This window comes from Mus musculus, chromosome 4, assembly GCF_000001635.26.
Source record: "Mus musculus strain C57BL/6J chromosome 4, GRCm38.p6 C57BL/6J".
NCBI classification, from domain to species: domain Eukaryota; kingdom Metazoa; phylum Chordata; class Mammalia; order Rodentia; family Muridae; genus Mus; species Mus musculus.
The window spans coordinates 61,831,319-61,858,393 of NC_000070.6; the positions used below are offsets into that span (position 1 = coordinate 61,831,319).

The window sequence follows — 27,075 nt, forward strand, 5'->3', positions numbered from 1 at the left end:
TAAGTGCAAGTGTAATCATTTATTGAACAGGAAGAGGAAGCAATTCTTGGAGAATTGTCATGGGTGTGTCAAAGAGAAATTTAAAGAAAGTCTTTGATTCTTGATGAGTTATCCTAGGTAACATGCTGGAGAGACCAGGATTGGACCTGTCTGTGAGACATGATGGAAGCAGATCACAGAACTTGTCACCCCATGCTGTATGGAAGGGAAGGGATGATGCTGGAGTCCTGGTGAGAAGTCTCCACTCAACACTGTGTAAGCCAGGAAGAAAGAATATAGAAACTCATTAAGCACCTCTTGGATTGACTTCAGGACAGAGAAATATTCTATTATATAGAACAAATGGGACCAAGAAATGGATCTTCCCTTGCAATCTAACTGAAATTATTTTCCAGAACACAGGGATGAAAGTCAGAATAAATGACCATAATGGAATCTGAGGCTTGTTTCTACAACTTTTGTCATAAGAAGCTCTGAAAAATGTTAGGTGAGTTGTGGAATAATGATAAACCCTTGGCTACATTTAAAGACTTCATACATTATACGAGTGAAGACTTGGATTATATGAGAAGGGGGGGCCAGAGGAGTCTGCTCTCCAGACTGGTTGAGAAGTGGTGATCAGGTACATCCACTCCCAGGTAAGAAGGCAAGGTTGTACAGAGTTCAGATTCAGATGTTATTATCTGGAGTGGGATGGAGGGGGACCACAGACACTGAAGAACAGCTACTCTGTCTGTTAATGATATTGAACCCATCACTGAGCCTTTTCTACACAACCATACATCAACTATGTAAAACTCACATCTTTGTTTTCTTGCCTAAGTGCTTTGGCCACTTTACTTTAAAGCTCAAAGTAGGACTAGTTCACAAATCCAGATAATTCAAAGCAAGATTTCCAAGCTGTCCTCAAAGATTCCCTATTAAACTATTTTTATTGTAATTTGGGCACACAATGCTAATACTTTTGGAAGGGCCTCTCCATGACCACCAAGCCCCTCCTTGCTCTCATTGGATATTGCCTACCTGGAGGCTCAGGCCATTCTTCATTCTCGGGCCTGGAGGCAGCGATCTGTCGTATGAGAACAAGAACACGTTCATATACCAGGTCCACTTTATTTCCCCAAGAGAAAGGATAGGACTCTCCAGTGTTCAAAAATGACTGGTAGCCAAGTGGATTTGTTTCCTCTATGATAAAATATTCACAATGAGAAAAATAAGTGAATCCTGACTTACTGGCATTGGATAGGTCAATGATATTTTCTCTAACGATTCCATGCTCCTCACATAGTTTTGCAAACTTTTCCTTGATGTCTGAACTCAAATCTGGTTCTCGACCTGTGAGAAGAACAACTGTGAGTGTAGCAGCTGCATAGTGTACATTGACCACAGCCTGAGTAAGGGGACAAGGGCTTCCCCACAAGGATGGGAAATAGTTGCCAACATGAATGACAGGCATGGGTATGATCAATCCTGGATTTGGTGTTTATAGAATATCCTTCTGTCACACTGAGAGATTTCAGAGTGCTTCCATCACTATGCTGGAGCGCTGTTGGAGGTGAGCATCAATCTTCAGGAGGTGACAAAGGGACAGGCCCAAGATGGGAAGACCATATTAAAGCCAGAGTTTCTTTATTCTTTTTTCACCCCAACTTCAATGTCTGTGCGAAATACTTTACCAAAGAGCTCCATCAGCTGGAAGTTTTCCTCATCCTTTTTGTTAATGAGATGAAACATAATATAATTATCATAGTCTGTCTTAAGTATAGTAAATGTATTGAATCCATCATCTGTGGAGGAAATGGGACACAGCTCAGAAATTCTTATGTTCTGCAGGAAATGCTGGAAACCCTTTTCTTGTTTTACCTCAAACATAAAATCATTAAAATAAATATCCTGGAAGAGATGGGTGAAGTGTCTGAGCCTTTCTGTCTTTAGATTTCTGAACTTCAAGAAGTAACCCTTAAGAAAAGGGACTCTGAGAGGTACAGACTACTAGTGAACAGTCAGCCATAGGCGCACCACTCTCTCATCTTCTCCTAGGCTTGCTTACCTCCCTCAGCAGCTTCAAGCAAATTGTTTCTTTATTATATAAGCTTGCTGTATCAAATATCTGCTGCTACACCCTGAGCAATGTCCACCTCTACTACTCACCAGGCAGTATCAGATAGAGTCCATGTCTCCCTACTTATCCTAATTGCCTGCCACAGGGTGTTAGCTATTAGATGGCACCAATTGACTAGTAGGTGCAAGTTCCTTAGTTCAAAATCTAGCAAAACACACACACACACACACACACACACACACACACACACACACACACACACACAAAAGGTATTAAGGTTTACTAATCATGTTGTGGATAGATATATAGACATTTGATATACTCACATGTCACAGAATATTCACCAGCTTTTTCTGTTTTGTCAGCAACCAAATATATTTCAGTGCACTCTTCATCTATACTGTAAAACAGAGTGAGCTTGTGTGTAAGGGATTTTGATTTTGCTGGCTACTTCACCCACCACACTATATTTATCTCCAGTATCTGATTTCGCTTAACTTTTGAATATTTTTGTAAAATTAGCAAAATGCATTCATTTACATTATTTCGTTTAAATCAGATACTCTAGCAATCACAAATTTGCCTATTATTTAAAAAAAAGTAAAACGACAATCACTTCTCATCCTTAGAACAACTGCAACTACTTCCAAGTTTCACCAGTGTTATGCTTCAGCCAGTGGTGTAGATTATCAGTCAGATTTCCACCATCTGCCTCAAATTAGCACTCTGTAATGGTGCCTGATGTGGCTCCCAGATCCACAGAGGAGAATTATTATTATTATTATTGTCTTTACTGCAGGGAAATGCAAGTAGAAAAGTTTGGATTTCTTTGACTAACAACTAGTAAGAAAAATAAAATTCATGATCACATAATCTTAACTTGTGACATACTGTGTCATAAATGTGGTTTCAGAAGTGTGTCTGATCTTTCCGTATAGAACTCTTAATGAATTAATTCCTGTCATGAACTTTTCTCTATGACTTTTGAAAAGACCCCTGGTTATGAGATCTTGGTTCAGTGTCACATGGAGCATTCTAGTTTTGGATACAGACTCAGTATGTGTGTGCACAAGTGCATACTGAGAGGCATCTCTCCCTGCAACCCCATATGTGTAGGCATGAGACCATACCAGGTTTTTATTTCTTCTTTCTCAGCTAGGAGCATCTCACTTACACAGTATGGAATTTAAAAGCTAAGGAATTCTCCAAGACATCGATGTGCTCCACAAAAACTCTCATGGTGCCATGTTCTTCTATCTTTTCTCTTTTGTCAGAGGCCAGGAGAATAGAAAACCATTTTCCATTAATCTGTAATAGATAAGCAAATGGTTAAGGGAGAAGGAGCAGGGATACCACATGCACAGGTTTCCACTTGAACTCCAGCCTATGGGTTAGGGCCTGAGCATACACAGGGGTAGATCTCATGCCAGTTGTCACAATACTTAGCATAATGTCCCTTCCTCTAAGTGAGAACAGGGGTCCCCAAACATTGTTAGATCTGAATAGCTGGTCTTACATCAATGTCTCTAGCCATTCATTTTTCTAATAGATTGGGGCACTATACCCATCCCCTCAAAGGACCTACTTGGACTCAAGAGTTCCCCAAAGCACATTCTGAGTCAGAAGTTACAATTCACTGATCATACCTTTTCTACATTTAAGTTCTGTCCCTCAGAACTAGCTTCTTCTGCATGGACATAGACTAGTGTCAGTTCCAAACACAGCAGCAGCAACAGCTTCATTTTGGTAGGGAATAGAACTGTCTGTCTCTCAGTACCAGGTCTTTCAGATGACGGTGCCTACACTATATTCCCTAGCTCCTTAGCTTGTCCTTATATACGCTCTGGGGTTAGCGGTTTTGTTTTTTTTTTTTTTTTTTTTCGTTTTGTTTTGTTTTGTTTTTCTTCCTGTATGGGTCTGCTATACCTCTGTCAGGCTTTGTGGAATGTTTTCTCATCTATTGATGAGAGGCCAAGGATTGTTCCTGCCCTTTTCAAACTTGGCAATTTCATCACCTATGGATTAATTTAGTAGTCTTACATTTCTCAAAACATATTCCCAAGAAAACAGTGGGTGTTCAAGAGAGCTGCCATCTGGAACTAGATATAAATTTGGATCTGGCTTGGAATCAGAAATCCAGTTTTGGAGGGGGTGGGGACTGAACTGGAAGGTCAAACATGTAGAGAATCTTTTCTTTAAGGCTTGAGTTTAAAAGAAGTTGAATTACTCAATTTTAGCAAAAATTCATTTATAAATCATGTGTATGAGCATTGGTTTTACATGTGTACCTGAGTACCATGCACAGGCCTGGTGCAGTGGAGGTCAGAAGAAGGAGTCAGATTCTTTGAAACTTGTTTTTGCCGAGGATCCAGGTTCATTTATGAGCACTCACATGGCATCTCAAAACTGACTCTATTTCAGTAAAAGGAAACTACACACTTTCTTTTAACCCCTGTTGCCTCCTGTACTCATGTGGTGCATATGAACTCATTCATGCACATACACATAAAAATAGTAAATCTTAATTTTAAAAAATTATCAAGAAAAGTCTTTCAAGGCTAAGGTGATGGCTGCCCAAAATGCTTCAACGTTTGTACAGATAGCACTGACCTCAGAAACCAGACTGTTGTCAGTAGCCAGGTTGCAACAAATGTTTTCCTTTGAGAACGTTGGACTTGAAATGACTGGACATAATCTCATCATTAATGAAAAATACAAGTATTGTTCAAAGTCATATTTTCTAATCGAGATCCAAGTAGAAATCTCACCAAAAATCATGCTTCCAAAGACATACAGTTACAATGGAACTATATTTTGTATCAGTAGACATTTTATTTACCCTGGAACTAGAAGCATAAGCTAGTGTTTGATGTGGGGAAATAAAGAATTCAAGAAGGAGGCAAGTACTTTATATGCTTTATTTCAACTTTCTATCAGCTTTATATGGTATGTACTATTTTATTCTTCTTACCATAGTATTATTTAAGACTCAGAAAGATTAAATAACTGTATAAGGTCATATAGATAGTCAATGTGAGAACTTAGATTTAAACCCAAGACTCTCTAACTCAGGAGCCTTTGTTCTTATTCACTCCACTACACAGGTCAGGATGTGTTTACCATGAAGCAGGGGGTGGTGAGTAAATAGGAGAAAAAGGAATAAACAGTGCTGTAGATCTCCAGTAATGTCAGAGTGGCAGATAGTAGCAACGAAACTGCGCATGGGTTTATTTAAAATATGGAGGAATTGGTGTGGCTTGAGACTGAATGAGGCATGACAACCTGCTCTCTCTTGGTCTACAGTGTTTGGTGGATGTTCTACTAGGAGATTATCATATTCTTTTCTCCTTCTCCTCCTCCTCCTCCTCCTCCTCCTCCTTCTCTTCCTCCTCCTCCTTCTCCTCTTCTCACCTTCTTCCATTTTTGTTTGATTATGGTGTCTGCACACATGTGCACATGCTTGTGCCTTTGTTAGTTTATGCAGAAGTCAGCACAGGACACAAATTGTCTCCCTTTATGTCTTTTTACTTCATCCCCTTGAGACAGGGTCTCCCTCTGAATCTGGCAATTAGTGTATTTCAGATAGGCTGGCTGGCCACTAAGTCCCAGCAATCCTCCAGTCTCAGCCATCTACCCACTTCTGGGGTTAAAAGCAGCCATGGCCAGCTTTTTAATGTGAGCTCTGAGCTGAGCTTGAGCTTACACTGAGGGTCTGAATGGTCTTAGATCTTTGACTATCCTCCTGCTCCAGCCTCCTGAACTCTGGGATTATGGGTTGTGGCACCTCATCTGGCTATGGACTATTGTTTTTCTAGTAATGAACTTCAAGTTGCTTCTACAGCAGAAAGCAGCAATGAGTACCTTCCACTCCTGACTTCAGCTGAGGCACCTTCCCTGTCACTAAGCATGTTAACACTCCTTAGCATGTGTAGACTGTTCATGTGACTGAAAAGCTCAAGCAGTGAAGAATTGACTAGACAATGTGTTTGTGGATGGGGTTTAAGGAGTTTACGTGTAACCTACAAACAGCCCATTTGTAAGTAGCTAGCATTTCTGAAACTGACTCATAGGAAAACGATTTAATGACCTTGTCCTGTCTCTCACCATCAACTAACTGAACAAATAACTCATTCAGAAATCCTGTGGACACATTCAAGCCACTTATATGATGTCAGGTATATTTGGAGCCAAGAAGAACATCAATGAACACAGGCTAATTTGATTCATGTCCCAGAGAGGAAATATTCTGTAGTCTCTCTAGCAGCCAAAGTGAGAGTACATCCTGCTGACTCTGGCTCAACATTAGTTCTGAAACACCTGCTGTGTCAGTGTCAGAGTGTGACCCCTACCCCCACCCCTTAGCCTTGAACTGGCTTAACAAGTCTAGTACACTGGAGCTACATGTCTTGTTTTGATACAATTATATCTTCTTGTCAGACAACTGAGAACTGCCCACATGCTGAGCTGATGAAGTGCCTATTTTTCAACTCAATCTAACTGAAACAAGCAACAGAACCCAGCCTAAACAAAGGCATAGGTCCTTGGGTTTTCCCAATGTATTCAGTGCCATACATTAAAGATTGGGCCTTGATCAGAGAACTTTGTCTTGGCTCCTTATTTCTCTTGCTGTCCTTCCCATCCCCTAATAACCAAATTGGGGGGGGGGGGAGAGTAGAGAGAGACAAGGGTCTTGTGCGAATAACGACACGGAAACCGTTCTGGATTGCATCAAGACCCCAAATGTATTAGCCAGGCCCAAGGTTTAAATGCACAAGCAAAAGGGGAAGTGTCTTTCAGCAGGAGGAATGGGGCAGAGGAAATGCACCTCAGCAGGAGGGATGGGGCAGCAGAAATTTTTCTTTTGGCGATTACTCGGGGAAGCAGGAATTTGGTGGTATCAGGGTACATCTTGAGGTCAGGACATCCAGCGCTGACTTAGGGCTGGAACAATCTGTGGTTGTTCTCAGAGCGGTGCGTCTGGTGGCTTTTGACCCCCTTTTCTTCTCAAGGGGAGAGGCCCAATTCAGAGATCAGGACAATAGCGTTGCCTTAATAGCTCCCAACATCAGTAGAGTTTGTGCCTGAACAGGGGACCAAAGTACAGAAAAACTGATTGAGGGACACTGTCTTGGTCGGGCTCAACAGAAAACAGAAGATGGTATCCTGCATGGTAACCAACATACATCATTAATATTAGCGCTATAAATTTTATCTTTTGAAGACTGTTGACTGCAAGGTTGCAAAAAGGATATAGGCTAGACTGAGTAAGAGTTGTCCCAACACTGAATTCTAAACAGGCATTTGTCCACAGTCAAGAATTGCATCATGGAAGAGGAGTAGAGATCGAAATAAATAAAATAAAATAAAATAAAATAAAATAAAATAAAATAAAATAAAATAAAATAAAAATACACACCAAAAAGAGAGATGCTAGATATACAAATGACATGAGAGAGAGAGAGAGAGAGAGAAAGAGAGAGAGAAGTACATCAGGAGATGTCCCGCATTCTGGTCCCTACAGGAGCCATTCTTAGTTCTTGTTACATCAAGTTTTCTACTCTCTCTGTATTGTATGTGTTTGGTGCACCAATCTGTCCAAGTGTCAACTCATGTCTGTTTTTGTTTCTTTGTCTGAATGACTATTGTTCTATCTTTCATGTTGAAAAGAACAACATGGTTAAAACTTTATCTTCTGGCTCTCCATCCTTGATTCAGTCTCAGTTGCACAGTGGTGGCTAATTTAAGTTGCCCAGCACCCTTAGCCAGGAGTCAAGTGCAGCAGGAGAGGCCCTACTGTAAAACTGTTTTTTAGAGGGGCCAGCAGCTTCTTAGCTCTAAGGCAAATAAGCTGATAGTTGTTTTTCACTAGAAAAATCTGTGCAATTGTGATTATTAGGTTCAACAAATGACAAACTGCTTTTTCTCTTGAAATTATACCTAGAAAAGAAAAAATTCTTTGGTATAAAATTGTAAGATTCGTGTAGGTGCTTCATTTGGTTTCTGACTGGTCTTAAAGCTATAAACATGCTCTTCATGTCTTACTTATAGAGTATTAGCTTATAAGGATTGGGTATGATTATAAAAGTGTAACACTGGTAACAAGAAGGTTAGCTTAAAACTGATAACTCAGGGTTGTTGTCTTTTTAAACAGCATGTGGCATGAACCAGCCCAGGAGATCAGGCCTCTAAAGATACTTCTAAATTGGGATAATATTTTATGTAATTCTTATCCAAGAAACTAGACTTATAAGAGATAAGATTTAAAACAATGTCCCCTTAATGAAGCATTAAAAGTTTAACTATAATGCATTCCTATATCAAAATTGTTAGCCAAACTTCATAACATGAATGTAATTCTTTTGGTATTGAGTTTAAAATTGGGTTTTGTTTTCCAAAATTTATGATTATGCTCTAATATTGAAAAGAATCTTAAAAATTATGGTTAACGTTGCCAGTGTTCCATTGGCTGCAGGTTGCAGTTTGATTGCAAGCTCAGGATTCTTAACTCAACACATATTTTGTAATTAAGGTGATTGCAAGAATAATGAAAATTAAAAGCAGCTGGGGCCAATATGGGCCTGCTGCGCCTTTTACACAAGCTTTATTGGATACAGTGGTAGAAGGAAATTTTAACCCCCCAAGAATGGAAAGGAGATCTCTCTGTGAATTTATTTGGAATCAAACAGACTCCTGAATAACATTTTCAAGATTTTGGATATGTTAATAAACAGCTGGCAGAATTTCTGGAGATTCTCAAGCAGTTTTATTTTCCCCTCACAATTGTCTTATGAGAATTCTAATGCAGTTCCCTGTGGCCATTAGGCCATATGAAACAAAGACAGACTTATCTGGATATATTTGTCCTTTTGCAGATATTGGATCCTCATACAATCAGTGTGTGCCTATTGTTGCTGCCTTGCAACAATATTATAGTATTACATGCAATTTTTCACAACACTAAGGATATAGAAATGTTTTAATTATAAATCATCTTAGGAAAGACTGTCCAAAAATTAGAGGCATAGACAGACAGTAGAATTGTGCCCCTGGAATCTTTTTGCTGCAGGAGGGGTAAGCATTGGGCCAGACCTCAGGACAAAGGCTCAGATTAAGAAATATTGACATTTGAGTTAATGAAATCTCAGAGCAGCCTAGCAAGGCTTGTGTGGCATTTCTTTTGTTTTGCAAACCCTGCCTAGGGAAGTTGTTGGGGCCTCACCTCTCCTTGCATTTAGGGAATATTTTTAAGCCAAAACAGCATTATTACAGGCCTATCCAGTTGTTCAAAATAAAGTTTAAATTTAAGATTTATGAAAGGTCAACGAGACTGTGGAACTTCTAAGGGCATTACAATCTGGATGGTCTACTCCATATAGAATTATTATGGATTTGGGAGTTTGTGTTTTCCTTTGCATCTTGATAATTGTAAAGGGGTTGTTTACTAGTGAGCTTGTGATCATTGGAAAGTTTTGCCTCTAGGTATGTCTAATAGCCTTACATTATGTAAATTTTTAAAAATGATAATTTTTTTGTCTCTGCCTCAATACAAGAAGCTAGGACTTTAAATCTTTCAGTTTATATTGTTTATTATATGGAGAGTATTTTATTACTATTCCCCCTTATGGGAAATATACTATAAACTTTTGCTCTTACACAGTAAGCTTGAAAAATTTTGGAGTAGTTGTCGCTCCAGAAAAGATTCAAAAGGTGATATCTTTTTCAATATTTGGGGCCTCAGTTATATCCTAGAAAAATTGTGGTACAGAAAATTCAAGAAAGAAAAGATGATTTGCTTACTTCAAACTATTTTCAAAAGCTTCCAGAATATGTTAATTGGCTAACAACTCATCTTAAGCTCTCCACAGGAGGACTTGACCCTTTGTTGGATGTTATCAAGGGAGATGCAAATTAACTGGTGAAAAACAAAAAGCTTTGCATAAAGTTGTGGAGCCTTCTCTAATCAACTGTTATCAAATTTAATCAATGGTAGTCAAATGTTAGCTGCTTATTTAGTTATTGTTACTCAATGAACCAACAGCAATACTTTGGTAAAGGAAGTATTAATGTGCAAAGATCTTTCTACATCTCCAAGTAAACTTTAACATACTGTTATGAAGCTGTCATGGTGTTAATAAAAAAAAAATTGTAGGATAGAATCATGAAGGGAGTTTTAAGAAAATGTCTTAAAAACGTGATGAGACATCTATTCCTTGTTTCAAACAGCATTTAAATTGTTTTTTGCAGAATATTGATATTTGGTCTATTGCATAGTAAATTTTAGGTAAATTGATAATCATTATCCAAAGACAAGTTAAAATTTGCTTCTACACGTGCTTTTGTATTTCCTGTAAATTGATGTATGCATCCCATAAAGAATACATCTACTGTATTTATAAACCACCCTTCTATGGGAGAGAAGTATATATGATTGGATCACATGTTTATTCTGTTGAGTTTCCTCCTGCTTCAGCACAGATAATTGAATTGTGTGCTGTAGCCAGTGTTTTGAAATGTTAAAAACAAACCAACTTTTAATTTGTATACTGATAGCATATATATATATATATGTATATATATATATATATATATATACACACACACACACACACACACACACACACACACATATAGGCTTACAATTGTTTGAAATTTTTTTTTTTTTTTAGAAACTGCTGATTCTCTAATTTAGCAACTGTTTATACACATACAACTCAAGTTAAGAGAAAATACTGTTCCTTTAAAGGACTGTCCTTGGACCTTTAAGAACTCATCCTGGACTGCCTGGACAAGACCCCTTAAGGAAATGGCACAACAGATTTGTATCCCAGGGAGATTATAAGCCTTAAACAAGAACAATTGGCCATATAATCTCATTTTTTTTACATCATCAAAATAGTAATGGCTTGAGATAATAATTTAGTATTTTTAGAGAATTTGCATGTCAAATTGTAGAGACTTGTTCTCAGAGACCTCAATTTCTGTCTGTTCCACCGAATGGTGTTAAAATCTCGAGGACTTATACTTAATCAATTATTGCAAACTAATACTCATATTTCTGATCCTAGAAACATAAAATATGTATATGTAACTATTGACACCTTTTCATGCATTATGGTTGTAATTGCTTTAACAAGAGAAGGAAATAAAAGTGTAATTAGTCATTGCCTACATTAACTTTTTTTATGCTTGGTGTTCCATATCAGATTAAAACAGAAAATGGAACTGGCTATTACAGTCAAGCATTTGAGATGTTTTGTTAACAATTTAATGTTACCCTTGTTACTGAGATTTTATATAATTCTCAAGGACAAGGCAGTGTTGAACTGTAAAACAATATCTCCCTAAAAAAACAAAAAAATGGGGAATTATATCCCCATGCACATTATTTAAATCAAATATGTTATTTTAAAATTTTTAAAATTGGGATGCCAAGGAACTCTTTGCTGAGTGTCTATAGCATCCTACAGCTAGGCATACTCATGCCTAGGTGAGATGGAAAGTTCTGCTTATTGGTATACGGCATAATCTTGATCAGGTGTTTATATGGGCAAGAGGGCATGTTTGTGTTTTTTCTGCAGAATGTTTCAGGATCATGCTTGCTGCCAGAGTGATTTGTGACATGCTGACACAAAAGAATAATGCTGACCTGTGAGCTTGCTGAGTGCCCTGACAATGGTGACAGGAAAGCTGTAATGAGTGTATGTTCTTGACCCACCTTTGCTTGCTTATGTCCCAAGTTAGACAAGCTAAGCTGCCTTGCTTCAAGATTTGATGCCTTGTGGGATAGAGAACATAGATACTGTAGAAACTGACTAGGAAAATTATTCAAAATGAGGATTTATAATGACTTTTCTATTTCCTTTAATGTGAACAGTTATTCTGACTCAATGATGGACTGACTGGTCTAGAAATAAATCCAACGTTGGATATTCCAATTACAAAGATAGCTAAAAAATTTTTATCAGCCAGCTTACCTGACTCTTACCACTATTTACCTGGAAGTAACAGTTTGTTTTCTATTGATTCTCAAAGCCACCTCCCCCATACTAGGAGACCCTGGGAGGGATCTTTGCTAATTTGCACCTGAATTGACATCCCCACAGACAACTTTAATCTTTTTCCTTTTAATTTTGACCTTGTATTTTAAGCAGGTTGGTTATTCCATAGAGTCTCACCTTCAGCAAAGCTCAGATATGGCAGTTATTCATCGCTATGAATTGATGCATTGAACGCATATTGTGGCTTTGGTCTGAATGGGAAAAAGGTGAGGTCCAGTAGCCAAGGACGGGCCACTGATGATTCTATGACTCTTATCAACCTAAAACAGAGGCATGTGCCAAAAGGCCATGTTTGTACATTATAAACACTAAAAAACCATGCTTGTGCAAATAAACACAAACAAACTGCATGTGTTCCCCAGGATGTGTCAAAGGAGTATAGACATTCAGATCCAAGGCAGGCACAGCCACCATCCACCATAATTCTCAGAGAGGGCCATGGAGCATAAGTAAAATTTATGCCCCATTCCAGCTAATTTTTAATAAACAAAATGGGAGGAACTGTGACCCCCAGATCCAAGGCAGGCACAGCCACCATCCACCATAATTCCCAGACAGGGCCATGGAGCATAAGTAAAATTTATGCCCCATTCCAGCTAATTTTTAATAAACAAAACGGGAGGAACTGTGACCCCCCTGCTCCCAGTCTTAAGCTGGCCAAACAAGTCTCTGACCCTGGAGCCAGGCATCTGTTTCTTCTACATTTAAATCTTCTTGCCAGAGAATTGAGAACTATTTGCCCACTGAGCTGCTGAAGAGGCTATTTTGCAACTCATTCCAGCTGAAACAAACAAAAGAACTCAGCCAACACAAAGGGATGGGTCCTTGAGTTTTCCCATATATATTCAGTGCCATACATTAAAGACTGATACTTGATCAGAGAACTTTGTCTTGGCTCGTTATTTCTCTTGCCATCCTTCCCATCTATCTACAGCTTTCCTTTCAGGAAAGCAGTAACCCGTGGCCACTTGCGGCTACATCAGAGAAAGCTTGGAGTTACTGAAATCCACTTGCTTAGCGCCCCAAATCTAGCATGGTCCCCTGGAAACCAGAGATAGAGACAGAATTAGGGGGCAAAGAGATTATTGTCCAGTAACTCATGAAGGATGAAAGGAGCTAGGAGGCAGCAGAATCAAGAAAGGGAAGTTATCCTGTGTTAGGCAGAAATGCTATGCCACAGTTTTGTTCATTAATGGGGGGTTGCACCCCAAAGCGACCAGCTTTCAGCTCAAAAACCAGGGAGTCTGCCAAATCAGTTAACAGCTGGGACAGCTAGCTGTTCATACTCCTCAAACCAAGCAGTCTTTTCTTCAAGGTTTGGGGTGGACTCCAAGCTATAGTGACTCTTGATGTCTGGCATTCCGTATGCTATTGAACACAGTCTTTTCTAAGGGGTCTTGAGTCCTCTCCTCAGTAGGTATCTGTCTTAGGAACATTTCAATTCAATGATATTTAACTCAGGGGAATTTGTAATCTGAGGCCAAGAACAATGTGTACTCACTACAAAAGCTCAGAAAGGTCAGCACCTTGGCAGTCACAGAGTTAGCAATCAGTCACTAAATGTTGAATAAGGGATAGCAGGATGACACAGGAGAGGGAGAGGCTGGAGAGATGATTTCTGGTTAAGAGCACTTGCCTGTTCTTTTAGAGCACCACTGACATGGTGCCTCAAAGGAATGTATAACTCTAGTACCAGGGGGTCTGACACCCTAGGTGTGCACTGCATGGATGTGGCATACAGACATACGCATAAGCAAAACACTCACACACATAAATAATCTATTAAAATAGGAGAGAATTAGCCAGACCAACAGGAAGTGGGCAGAGGGCCATCTAGGCTGCGGAGAGTGTACACACAAACGCAAAGGCCATGACAAATAGGAGTACAAGTAGTTCTGAGAGCCAAAGGAAACCTTGCAGGAGCACATCAAGCACAGGAATTATAAAGTGAGTGGAGGCTAGCAAGGGTGTGCGTCAGTTTGCTGGGGCTGCCCTTAGGAAGTCATGCAGTATGGATGACTTCAACAGCAAAAACTGAACTTTCTCATTTCTATCAGCTAGATAGAACTCTGAGAGAAAGGTGTTCAATGTGGCTTGCTTCTTCTGAGATCTTTTTCATTGGTTGAATCATAACGGGATGCCTTCTGGGGTCTTCAGGAAGTATCCCCCTTTTTATCCAGCCTGTATCCTAGTCTTTTCTTTTAAGGACACTGGTCATATCATCTTAGTTTTCACTTCAATGACCTCTTCTTACCATAATTACACCGAATCACACCCCAGGCACTGTGGTTCTATAGCTTCCAATGTATATATATTTGGTAGGCACAGCTCACCCCCCTTGTCAGCTCATGTGGGTCCAAGAGGAGCTTGGGTATGTGTCGGGTTTCTTGTACATGGGAAGGAACTGAAACATTTTAGAACTACAGTAGGAACATGGGCAGAGGTGTGATTTCAAAGTTCATCTGGCTGCATTTAGAGAACAAATGACAAAAGGAAGGCAGGGAAAGAGATAAAGAAGGTGCTATCAGCAGTTCTCAACGTATAGGTTGTGACCCCACAGGGGGTTATCAATTCTTAGGTCTTGACACTCAGAAGGTCACATGTCCTATATTCTGCATATCAGATATTTACATTAAAATCCATAACCCCAGGAAAACGACCATTATTACTTATCGAGGAAATAATTCAATGGTTGGAGGTCACCACAACCTGAAGAAGCTGTATTAAGGATCATAGCATGGCGAAGGTTGAGAACCTCTAGGCTAGTAGATCATGATGGAAGTGACTGGAACATGCTGGCAAGAGATCATGTAAGCTTACTCTCAAGATAGCTGGAATGAGAGAGACATTTATAGAGAAACTACATGGTGTTTTAAAATGCAAAGCTCCAAGAACAAAGTGGTATTATCTGTATCTTTATATAGATAAATGTTAGAGTTATTGTGATTATTAACTGGACCAAAAGCAACCTGAGGAGGAAAGGGTTTATTTTAGCTTACAGTCCATTATGAGGGTAGCTGGGAGTGTGGGGAGGATTGGGGCTAACTGTATGTGAGAACTCAGAGGCAGGAACTAAAGCAGAGACCTTAGGGGAATGCTGCTTCCTGACTCATTCCCTATGGATTGTGATTCTATCTTCTTATATAACTTATTACCCCCTGCCCAGGGTGGTATTTCCATACAGAGTTGGTCCCTCCTGAATCAGTTTTATAGAGGCATTTTCTCCCTTGAAAGTGACTGTTTCCAAAGAACTCTAGCATGTGTCAAGTTGAAACATAAACAAAAATAAAAACAATGACCAGGAAATTTACTAATGAAATAAAAAAATAGACAAAACAAAACAAAATCTTAACCAAACAAAAACCAACTCTACATGAAAAACAATAAAAATAACGCCTCTGCCCACTGTTTTGAAACCTGATATCTGTATCCCTATGTACAAGTGTGTATGAAGGCACCTGAAGTACTGTTGACTGATATATACAGATGCTGGATGCATGAGATTTGCCACTATGATACACACATAAGGATGCTGTTTTAAACCTTTGTGATGTAGGCACCTCAGGCTTCTGTCTTTCTTTTCTTCTTCTTTCTTCATTACTCATAATTTTTTGTGTGTCATGTTGCAAATAGCTTTATACATTATGCTCCGGTCTTTCCCCTTGGCATACATTGAATGGAACCATATATAACTCCATTTTATAGGTGTAAAATGACTGTGCTGGCAGTTGATACAGTTCACCTCAATGGTGGTGATCCTTCTGTGGATGTAAATTCTTCTTTATCTGAAGCATGATAAGTGGTTTTAAATTTGAGAATATAAAAATATTTTAGCCGCAGATGTGTCAACCTTAAAAGTGAACACAAATTCCAAGAATTTGTTATTGTTCATTCCTCAAGGCTGGATGTCTTAGCTGTTTTTCAGTATATGTCTGAATTCCAAAGAAGTAGGGCCTATTGGATGGAACACAGGGCCCCCAATGAAGGAGCTAGAGAACGTAACCAAGGAGCTAAAGGGGTCTGCAACCTCATAGGAAAAACAGCAATATGAACTAACCAGTACCTTCCAGAACTGTGTCTGTAGTTGCATATGTAGCAGAGGATGGCCTAGTTAGCCATCAATGGGAGAAGAGGTCCTTGGTGTTGCGATGATAATATGCCCCAGTACAGGTGAATGCCATGTTCAGCATGCAGAAGTGGATGAGTTGGGGAGCAGGGCAGGGGGAGGGTAAAGGGGACTTTTGGGAAAACATGTGAAACGTAAATGAAGAAAATATTTAATAAAAAAAAAGAAGTAGGCCCTAATGTTCATGAGGGAATAGACTTGCTAGCAAGAGTAAGGGGAAGCTCTCTAGAGAGAGTTTCCTTCCTCCATGTCTTTTATATAGGCTGCCAACAGAAGGTGTGCCCCCGTTTTAAGATGTTTCTTCGATCCTCAAAAAAAAATGTGGATTAAAACTGGGTCTTTCCATCTTCAATTGACTTTTATTTCTCAAAGAGATAGATTTATTATCTCTCAAAGATATACTGACCTGCTAAGGTTTTAGTTGATTCCAGATGTAGTTAACAACAAGAATAGTCATTACACTCCCACCCCTTGTCATCTTGACACAAAATCTTATATCCCTTTGTAATGATTATCTTCCAAATAGAAGTAATGGCCAGATCATAATTATACCTGTAGAACTACCCCATAGACAATCTCAAAATCATGGTATACTTAGCAGAGTCATAATTGTGCACAACATGATATAAATATCCCTCATAAAACCAAAAATGCATTATAAATTTTATAATGTCCACTCTAGGGACATTGTTTGATATCTCAAAATTTAAATATGACAACCACTGATATTCTTTTAATTGTTCTGATATTACATGACAATATAAGAAAACATGAAAATCTGTACAAACACAATCTTAACAAAATACAAGGTGGAGTTCTCTGGTGCATACCCAGTTGCCTTGAACCACCCATCTCCCACCCCAGCTCCATTATCCAGCCACTGCTCTACTGGCCTCCATAAGAACTGCTGTACCTGGAATATACAGGTAAGACCCTACATCCTGCCCCTAATCTCCTGCCCTCTAAGTCACCTGAGGCACATCCAGCTGCTCTGGGACTGCCCCATGAGTTCCATTGTCCAGCCCAAGGTTGCCCACCAGAGGCCTTCTGCACCTGGAATATACAGGTTAGGTCCAATTTCCTGATATCTGTTATACCTATAAAATTCAGTGACAACCAGATGACTAAAGGCCAGCATAAGAACATAACAAACAATAGCCACTGAAATATGCAATCTACAGGGCATAGCTATCCTACTATAGCAATCCTGGATATCCTAACACATCTAAAGCACAAGAAAATGACATTAAATTCAGTCTTGTAAAGATGATAGAGGCCTTTAAAGAAGTAATGATTAAATCTCCTAAAGAAATACAGGAAAATAAATCAAACAGATAGAGGTCTTCATCACCCCATTCTCACCAATGGACAGGTCATCGAGATAGAAAGTAAGCAGAGAAATAATGAAACTAACAGAAGTTATGACTCAAATGGACCTAACACATATCTAGAGAACATCTCACCCAAACACAAAAGAATATACCTTCTTCTTAGCATCTCATGGAATCTTTTCCAAAACTGAGCACATAGTTGGTCACAAAGCAGTTGGTCTTGTATCTCAACAGATACAAGAACATTGAAATAAATCCTAGTATCCTATAAAACTATCATGCATTAAATCTAGACTTCAACAACAGAAACAACGTAAAGCCCACAAACTCATGGAAAATGAACAATTCTCTACTCAATAATCATTGAGTCAAGGATAGAAATAAAGAAATGAATTCTCATACTAGCAATTTAAAAGTACACCTGAAAGCTCCAGGGAAAAAGGAGAAGAAAGCATACCCAAGGGGAATAGTTGGTTGGAGATTATCAAACAGACAGGAATTAATAAATTAGAAACAAAGAAAATAATACAAAGAATCAAGGAAAGCAAGAGCTGATCCTTTGAAAAATGCAACAAAATAAACAAATCCTTAGCCTAACTACCTAAGAGGCAAAGACACAGTATCCACATAAACAAAACCAGAAATGAGAAGGGAGACATAACAATAACATTTTGGAAAATCAAAGAATCATTCGACCAAACCTACAAAGCCTGTACTCCATAATATTGAAAAACCTAAATTAAATGAATGACTTTCTAGATAGATACCTCTTATCAAAGTTAAATCAATATCAGGTAAAGTATTTAAATAACTATATAAGTGATAGGAAATAGAAGCAGTCATTAAAAGTCTCCCATCCCAAACAAGACAAGACCCCAAGGCTCACCCTCTTCTACTGCTCTCCATACCCCAATCCTGCCCAGAGAGAGCTGGTCTCCCAGGAGTGCTGACACACCTGTGAACACAGGTAAGACCACCAGTTTTGCTCAAATTCCTGGTCCAAGTAGGACCCACCCAGAACCATCAGGACAGAGGAACCAAGGAATGGTGGAGGACAGGATCCTTCTGGCTTCTGTCTGCACCCCTATCTGACCATGTGCCACAGTTCTCCATACCCAAATTCCTCCCCAAGAGAACTGGTCTCCCAGTAGTATGGATACACAGACTTGCAGTTGGGAAAGGCAACAGTCAATGACAGCTTTGTGCTTCACTAAGCTCAACTCTTTTATGTGGATTCTGGGGATCAAACTCAGGACCCCACACTGCACAGCAAGCTCTTGATCAGATGAGTTGTCGTCCCAGCCCTTATCCCTTTTTGATATAGTAGTCAGTCTAGCTGAATAATTTAATGTTGAAACTGGGATCTTTTCTTCTTCCCTAAAACTATGCTCCCAAGAGAGAGAGGCAGGGAAATCCTGGGGTTTGCTTGCCAGTAGGTCTAGCAACATTCATAAGCTCTTGGTGAAGAGAAAGACTCTGTCTCAGAAAACTAGATGAAGAATGAGCGAGGAAGACACTTGATATCAATATCTGGCTTCTACATATACACACACAGAGGTGCACAAGAACCTGCACACCCATGCATGCACAGACACAAACACAAGCCAATCTTTATAAAAAAAAAATGAAGAAAGGAACCTGCTGTAGGATTTAGGGAGGTCTCAAGAAGCTCTAGGTTAGGTGCAATGGGGAAATGACCCCTCAATTATTAAATATCCCAATAGATCCCATTTATAATAATTAGACACAAACATAAAGCTAACTCTGCAATTGGTAAAGAAGTAGCTGCCACTGGTTTTAACCAGAGGACAGACACCATTTTAGATGGCAAAATGATCTTGTGATGACAATCTCAGGATAATGGTGCCTAATGTTCATATTTTGTGAGGTCTTTCATTCCAGATAAGACATTGTGGCCCACCATGAGCATCAGGCCAGTTTGTGCAAGTGGGAACTGCTAGTTCTAGCAGTCAGGCCAGTCCTAAGGTGTCAGCAGCTGCTTTGATATGTAGAATGGGTGTTCCTGTCACTTTTGCACCCACAGGCAGCTGTGTTCTTTCTGTATGTCATGTAAGGTTGGGCATCTGTCCTCATATCACTCTGCTTCAGCCCTTGCTCCTCTGAGGATGCATGCTCATATGGCATCCTTGGGCCTTTTTGACAGTTTTCACCAACCCTCTATGCTCTTTTACTTGTAATCTACTCCCAGATCACAAAGAATTGTACAGTTCTATTGCATCAACCCTCACCTCTTCCCTGTCTTCTTCCTTTACAAAGCAATTTCTCTGTCTGAGGTTTTGATTTTCTTCATTGGTTTGAATGTTTCTACTGTTTCCCATCTAATTTCCCCAAAGTTAGGTTGGTTTAGGGTTAGAGTTAGGGGTTAGGGTTAGATTTTCATTTAGGCTTAGGGTTAGTGTTAGAAGAATTTGTGTTGCCAAAAGAAATTTATGTATGCCCTTTACTAAGCATGTGTCCCTGAATCAGAGCAAACAGGAAGTAAGGATTAGCCAGGGAAGATAATAAATGAGTCAGAACCTGGATTCTGAGCCAAGAATAAACTGAAAAGTATATTGTATTTCTCATTGTATCTTCTCGTCTTGATCACTGTGGCTGAATTCATGTCCCAGGAGTCATTGGAAAAAGAACCAGGGTTTGAATGTGTATAGGAAACGAGAAATTAATTTCATCCTCACTGAGCCATATTAGATTATGATTGGGATTGTGTGTGTGTGTGTGTGCTTGTGTGTGCCTGTGTGTTTGTGCATGTTTGTGTGTATGTACACACATGTATGGGTGTTCAGATGTGTGTGTACACTGGTGCAGGTGTGCATATTTACGTGTGTGTGATATCAAGCTTAAGAGTTCTTTGCCAGAATCTGTCCACTGTATTTAGAAACCAGGTGTGTTCTTTGCTTGGAACCCAGTAGGATAAGCTATAGGCTGGGCTGGCAGCTGACAAGCTGAGCCCTAGGGATCTGCCTGTCTCCATCTGCCCAGGGCTGCTATTAAAATCAGAGACACTATGCTCTACTGTCCTCCACCAAGCTCAACTCCTTTATTGATCTGGGCATCAAACTCAGGACCTCACACTGCACAGCAAGCTCTTTACCAGTTGAGTTTTCATTCCAGCCCTGGGCCCTTTTTGATACAGCGGTCAGTCTAGCTGAATACTTTAATGTTTGAAACTGGGACTTTTCCTTCCTCCCTAAACCTATTCCCCCACGAGACTTGGAGAAATGATAACCCTCTTATTCTTTCTTATAGCTCAGATTTAATGTATTAAGACAACTCTATTGTCTTGATCACCTAATTGGGCCTCTCCCCTTGAGAAGAAAAGGCTGTCAAAAGTGGGCCACCGATGCACTGCTCCGAGAAAAACCACAGAATGTTCCAGCCCTAAGTCAGCGCCGGATGTCCTGACCACAAGATGTACCCTGATACCACCAAGTTCCTGCTTCCCCGTGTAGTTGCCAAAAGAAAAATTTCTGCTGCCCCATCCCTCCTCCTGAGAAGTACTTCCTCTTTTTCTGCTTCCCCATTCCTCCTGCTGAGAAGTACTTCCCCTTTTGCTTGTGCATTTAAGCCTTGAGCCTTGCTGAATACAGTGACACCTTGATGCTACTCAGACTGCTTCCCGTGTCATTCCTGCACTTGGTGTCTGTCTTTCTCTCCCCCCATTTGGTTCTTAGGAGAAGGTCCCCTTGAGACCTTCGAATAACTGAACCTGCTGGACGGGTCACTCATGCACATGCACTGGCGCACACCTGCATGTACAAACACAAACACAAGACAATCCGTTTTTTGTACTTTATTTTATATGTATTTTCTTTTTTATTAGATATTTACTTTATTTACATTTCAAATGGTATCCCATCCCATTTCCTGGTTTACCCCCTGAAAACCCCTATCCCCTCCCCTCTCCTCTGCTCACCAACACACACTCCTGTTTATTGTTCTTGGCATTCACCAACACTGGGGCACAGAGCCTTCACAGGAACAAGGGCCTCTCCTCCCACTGGTGACCGACAAGTCCATCCTCTGTTACTTATGTGGCTGGAGCCATGGGTTCCTCCATGTGTACTCTTCAGTTGGTGGTTTAGTCCCTAGAAGCCTTGGGGGTACAGGTTGATTCATATTGTTGTTCCTCTTGTGAGGTTGCAAACCCCTTCAGCTCCTTCCATCCTTTCTCTTAACTCCTCCATTGGAGACCCTGTGCTCAGTCCAATGGGTACCTGAGAACTCCTAAACCTGATAAACAACTTCAGCAAAGTGACTGGATATAAAATTAATTCAAACAAATCAGTGGCCTTTCTCTATTCAAAGGATAAACAGGCTGAGAAAGTAAGTAGGAAATCAACACCATTCACAATAGTCACAAAAAATAAAATAACTTGCTGTGACTCTAACTAAAGAAGTGAAAGATCTGTATGAGAAGAACTTCAAGTCTCTTAAGAAAGAAATCAAAGATCTCAGAAGATGGAAAGAAGTTCTCTCATGATCATGAATTGGCAGGATTAATATAGTAAAAATGGACATCTTGCCAAAAGCAATCCACAAACTCAATATAATCCCCATCAAAATTCCAACTCAATTCTTCATCATTTAGAAAGACCAAGTTGCAAATTCATCTGTAATAACAAAAAAAAAAAAAAAAAAAAAAAAAAAAACACTTCAAGGTATTGGTACAGTGACAGGAAGATAGATCAAAGGAATAGAATTGAAGACCCAGAAATGAACCCACACACATATGGTCACATGATTTTAGAAAAAGGAGCTAAACCATCCAGTGGAAAAGACAGCATTTTCAACAAATGGTGCTGGCTCAACTGGCAGTTAGCATGTAGAAGAAAGCAAATCAATGCATTCTTATCTACTTCTACAAAACTCAAGTCCAAGTGGGTCAAGGACCTCTACATAAAACTAGATACACTGAAACTGATAGAAAAGAAGAAGGGAAGAGCCACAAGCACATGGGTACACGGGAAAATTTCCTGAACAGAACACCCATAGCTTATGCTTTAAGATCAAAAATTGACAAATGGGACCGCATATACTTGCAAAGCTTTTGTAAGGCAACTGACACTGTCAATAGGACAAAACAGCAACCAATAGATTGGGAAAAGATCTTTACCAACTCCACATATGATAGAGGGCTTCAATATATAGACAGAACTCAAAAAGTTATATGCCAGAGAACCAAATAACCCTATTAAAGATAGGGTACAGAGCTAAACAAAGAATTCTCAACTGAGGAATACCGAATGGCTGAGAAGCACCTAGAGAAAAGTTCAACATCCTTAGTCATCAGGGAAATGCAAATCAAAACAAGCCTGAGATTCTCACACCACTTAGAATAGCTAAGATCAAAAATTCAGGTGACAGCAGATGCTGGTGAGGATGTAGAGAAAGAGGAACACGCCATTGCTGGTGGGATTGCAAGCTGATACAACCACTCTGGAACTCTGGAAGTGTCTCAGAAAACTAGACATAGTATTACCTGAGGACCCAGCTATAGCACTACTGGGCATATACCCAAAAGATGCTCCAACATATAACTAGGACACATGTTCCACTATGTTCATAACAGCCTTATTTAGAAAAGCCAGAAGCTGGAAAGAACCAAGATGTCCCTCAACAGAGGAATAGATACAGAAAAAGTGGAACATTTACACAGTGGAGTACTACTCAGCTATTAAAAACAATCAATTTATGGAATTCTTAGGAAAATGGTTGGAACTAGAAAATATCATCCTAAGTGAGGTAATTCAATCACAAAAGAACACACATACTATGCATTCACTGATAAGAGGATATTAGCCCAGAAGGTCAAAACAACCAAGATACAATTCACAGACCACATGAAGCTCAAGAAGTTGTGAGATGAAAGTGTGGATACTTTGGTCCTTCTTAGAATGGAGGTTTTCAGTTAGGATCATTTTGCATTTTGATTTTCTTTGACTGTTGTGTCAATGTTTTCTATGGTATCTTCTGTACCTGAGATTCTCTCTTCAATTGCTTGTATTCTTTTTGTGATGCTTGAATCTTTGACTCCTGATCTCTTTCCTAGGATTCTCTCTCTCAAGTTTTCTCCCTTTGTGATTTCTTTATTTTTTCTACTTCCATTTTTAGATCCTGGATGGTTTTGTTCAATTCCTTGACCTGCTTGATTTTGTTTTCCTGTAATTCTTTAAGGGATTTTTGTGTTTCCTCTTTAAAGCTTTCTCCCTTTTTAATCTGTTCTCTATTTCTTCAAGGGAGTTATTAATATCCTTCTTAAAATCCTCTATCAGCATCATGAGATTCTTTTTTAAATCTAAACCTTGCTTTTCCAGTTTTGGGGGGTATCCAGGATTTGCTGTGGTGGGATAACTGCGTTCTGATGATGCCAAGTAGCTTCGGTTACTGTTTGTCAGGTTCTTCCCCTTGCCTTTTCACATCTGGTTACCTCTGGTGTTAAATGGCCTTGCTTTCTGTGACTGGAGCTTGTCCCTTCTGTGCATCTGTAAGCAGTTGTTCCTGGGCTTGGTCAGGCTCCTCCATGAAGGGGCAGGCCTCAGCCTCTTGCTCTTCAGCTGGCTCCATCTCCCAGGAGCCGCCTCCCTGGGCCTCATTGGGAGAGGCAATGAGGCTGTTCATCCTCCACACCCCTCTTCAGACTTCCCGGCTCCTCCACTTCAGCCTTGGCCTAGGCCTCTGCCTCAGCCTCGGTCTTAGCCTCAGGGTACTGGTCTTGCACTGTAGGACCCCAAGAAGGAGCCCCCCCACTCAAGTCTCAGTACGTGGGGTTACCCAAAGAAACACGAGAGACCTCCTTGATGCAAAAGCATGAGGTAGCTTTAATGGCGGAGCTCGGGGTCAATATGTATCTCACGCAGGAGACAGAGAAATCGACCACGAGGCTTGGAAGCTAGGGGTTTTTATAAAAAAGGGGCTGGAGCTGGGGGAGGAATTGGCACGGTTGCACATGATTATGAGTCAGCAGAGTAGTACGTGCAGGCCAGGGTGTATAAGGATTCTAAAGCCGGGGGCTTATCTGAGTTGACAATGCATCTGGTTAATGTTTCAGCTTTTAACTATGCTCACTATAGAAAGGGGGTGAACAGGAGGCACCAGGATGGTCAATGAGTCAGCCAAGATAGTCAGAACCAGTTCCTGCATTCCTTCCCTTATCTTTACGACTGGGTGACCTAGCTTGCCCGGGCTATTTGACATACATTACATGAATCACAGGTCTCAAGTTTTATTTCCTTTCAGCACCTGCTTGGCTTGCTGATCTCCTGGCTCGGCCTCAGAGAGGTCCGGCTCCTCACAGCGTCCTGCACCAGCTCTGGATCCTCGCTGGCCTGGGCTCCTTGGTGTAGCTCTGCTCCTCTTCTGAGCACAGGCTAGGCCTCAACCATAGGGTCATGCTCGATCTCCCACAGCCCCTCGCTGAAGCATTGCCTCTTGTTGGGCTTGCCGAACTTCTCCTTGGACTCCTCATAAGGGTACAGGTGCTTGGGACCCAGCAGGGCTGTCTCATGTGTCCCAAAGAACACCTGGTAGCGGTTGGGTTCAGCGACATGTTTGAACCTCAGTGGCCGGTGGGCATAGCCCTTTAACTTGGCAAACACCAGGTCCCCGGTCTTGTATTTAGGGCGGCTGAAGCAAGATATAGAGTGTGCTCTGGGCCCCCACCTTGGCCACCGGAAGCTGACTACCCTGATGGCTTCTTGACCCACTACACTATACATATCTCCAGTTTGTGATTCCAGTTAACTTTTGACTGTTTTTGTAAAATTAGCAAAAGGCTTTTATTTACATTATTTCCTTTATATCTGATGCTTTAGATATCACAAATTTGCCTATAATTTTAATAAAAGAAAACGACAATCACTTCTCATCCTTATTACAACTGCAACTACTTCCAAGTTTCACCAGTGCCATGCTTCAGCCAGTGGTGTAGATTATCAGCCAGATTTCCACCATCTGCCTCAAATTAGCACTTTGTAATGTTGCCTGATGTGGTTCCCAGTACCACAGAGGAGAATTATTATTATCATCTTTGCTGCAGGGAAACAGATGTAGAAAGGGGCGGATGTCTTTGGCTAACAACTAGTAAGAAAATTTTAATTCATGATCCCATAATCTTAACTTGTGACATGCTGTCTCATTAATGTGGTTTTAGAAGTGTCTCTAATCTTTCCTTATCGAACTCCTACTGAATTCATTCCTGTCACCAACTCTTGTCTCTGACTTTTGAAAAACCCCTGGTTATGAGATCTTGGTCACATGTAACTTTCTAGTTTTGGATACAGACTCAGTATGTGTGTACAAATGTCCATACTGAGAGGCATCTCCCTCCCCAGTCCCGTGTGTTTGTAGGTGTGAGACCATACCAGGTTTTCATTTCCTCTTTCTCAGCTAGGAGCATCTCACTTACACAGTATGGAATTTAAAAGCTAAAGAATACTCCATGACATGAATGTGCTCCACAAAAAGTCTCATGCTGCCATGTTCTTCTATCTTTTCTCTCTTGTCAGAGGCCAGGATAATAGTATGCCATTCCCCATTAATCTGTAATAGATAAGCAAACGGTTAAGGGAGAAGAAGCAGGGATACCACATGCACATGTGTCCACTTGAACTCCATCCTATGGGTTAGGGCCTGAGCATACACAAGGGTAGATCTCATGCCAGTTGTCACAATACTTAGCATACTGCCCCTGCCTCTCAGTGAGACTAGAGGTCCCCCAACATTGTCAGTTATGAAGAGCTGGTCTTACTTCAAGGTCTGGATCCATTCATTTGTCTAAGAGATTGGGGCACTATACCCATCCCCTCAAAGGACCTACTTGGCTTCAAGAGTTCCCCAAAGCACATTCTGAGTCAGAAGCTACTATTCAGTGATCATACCTTTTCTACATTAAAGTTCCTTCCCGTAGAACTAGCTTCTTCTGCATGGACACAGACTAGGGTCAGTCCCAAACACAGCAGCAGCTGACTGTTGGGAATGGACCTGCGTGCAATGGATATTTAAAATGAATCAAACAAACTTCAGTATTCAAATGCACTATAAATCTGGTGTCAGACATTTGTTTATGAATAATAAAATAACTACATAATCTTTGTATTGTAGAGAATTACCAATTTGTGTGACATTCCATATTACTTGGCCTTGTGTTCAGCTTAATTGCATGCAGCTTAATCCATCTACTAGGCAGTAAAATTTAATTACATATATAAAAACCTGAAGGGTGCCTGTCAAATACTAGTGACAAGATAAGGACTGAAATTCTGGAGATAATAGGACAGACCCAGCAACCACACCATGGCCTCTGTATCAAGGCTTTCGTAGCTCTGTTAAGCTCATCTATGCCTGAGAGAGTAAAAACTTAACCACAGTAGTCACCTGGACTCTGATGAAGCTCAAGAAATTGGTGTTGAGCACTCACAGTGCAAGTGCAGCCAGGGCACGGTTGCCCCCTACTGGCCACGCTGAGTGGTGCGCTGTATC

At 40.3% G+C, this 27,075-nt stretch overlaps 1 protein-coding gene across 2 annotated transcripts; it reads right to left on the reverse strand.

Moving 5' to 3' along the window:
* On the reverse strand, positions 1-26,725 carry Mup5 (major urinary protein 5). 2 transcript variants are annotated; one of them, XM_017320019.1, is made up of 8 exons: positions 26,706-26,725; positions 26,475-26,577; positions 3,237-3,370; positions 2,389-2,462; positions 1,677-1,787; positions 1,234-1,335; positions 1,024-1,069; positions 226-251 (listed from the first exon to the last, which is right to left on the reverse strand). In XM_017320019.1, the coding sequence occupies exons 1-7, from the start codon at positions 26,723-26,725 to the stop codon at positions 1,044-1,046; spliced, it is 570 nt and encodes a 189-aa protein (XP_017175508.1). In that variant the 3' UTR covers positions 226-251; positions 1,024-1,043. The 2 variants fall into 2 exon arrangements, with proteins under 2 accessions (NP_032675.2, XP_017175508.1); NM_008649.2 differs by lacking the exons at positions 26,475-26,577; positions 26,706-26,725 and adding an exon at positions 3,709-3,862 and having other exon boundaries at positions 1-251.
* Between the last annotated feature and the right edge of the window lie 350 nt (positions 26,726-27,075).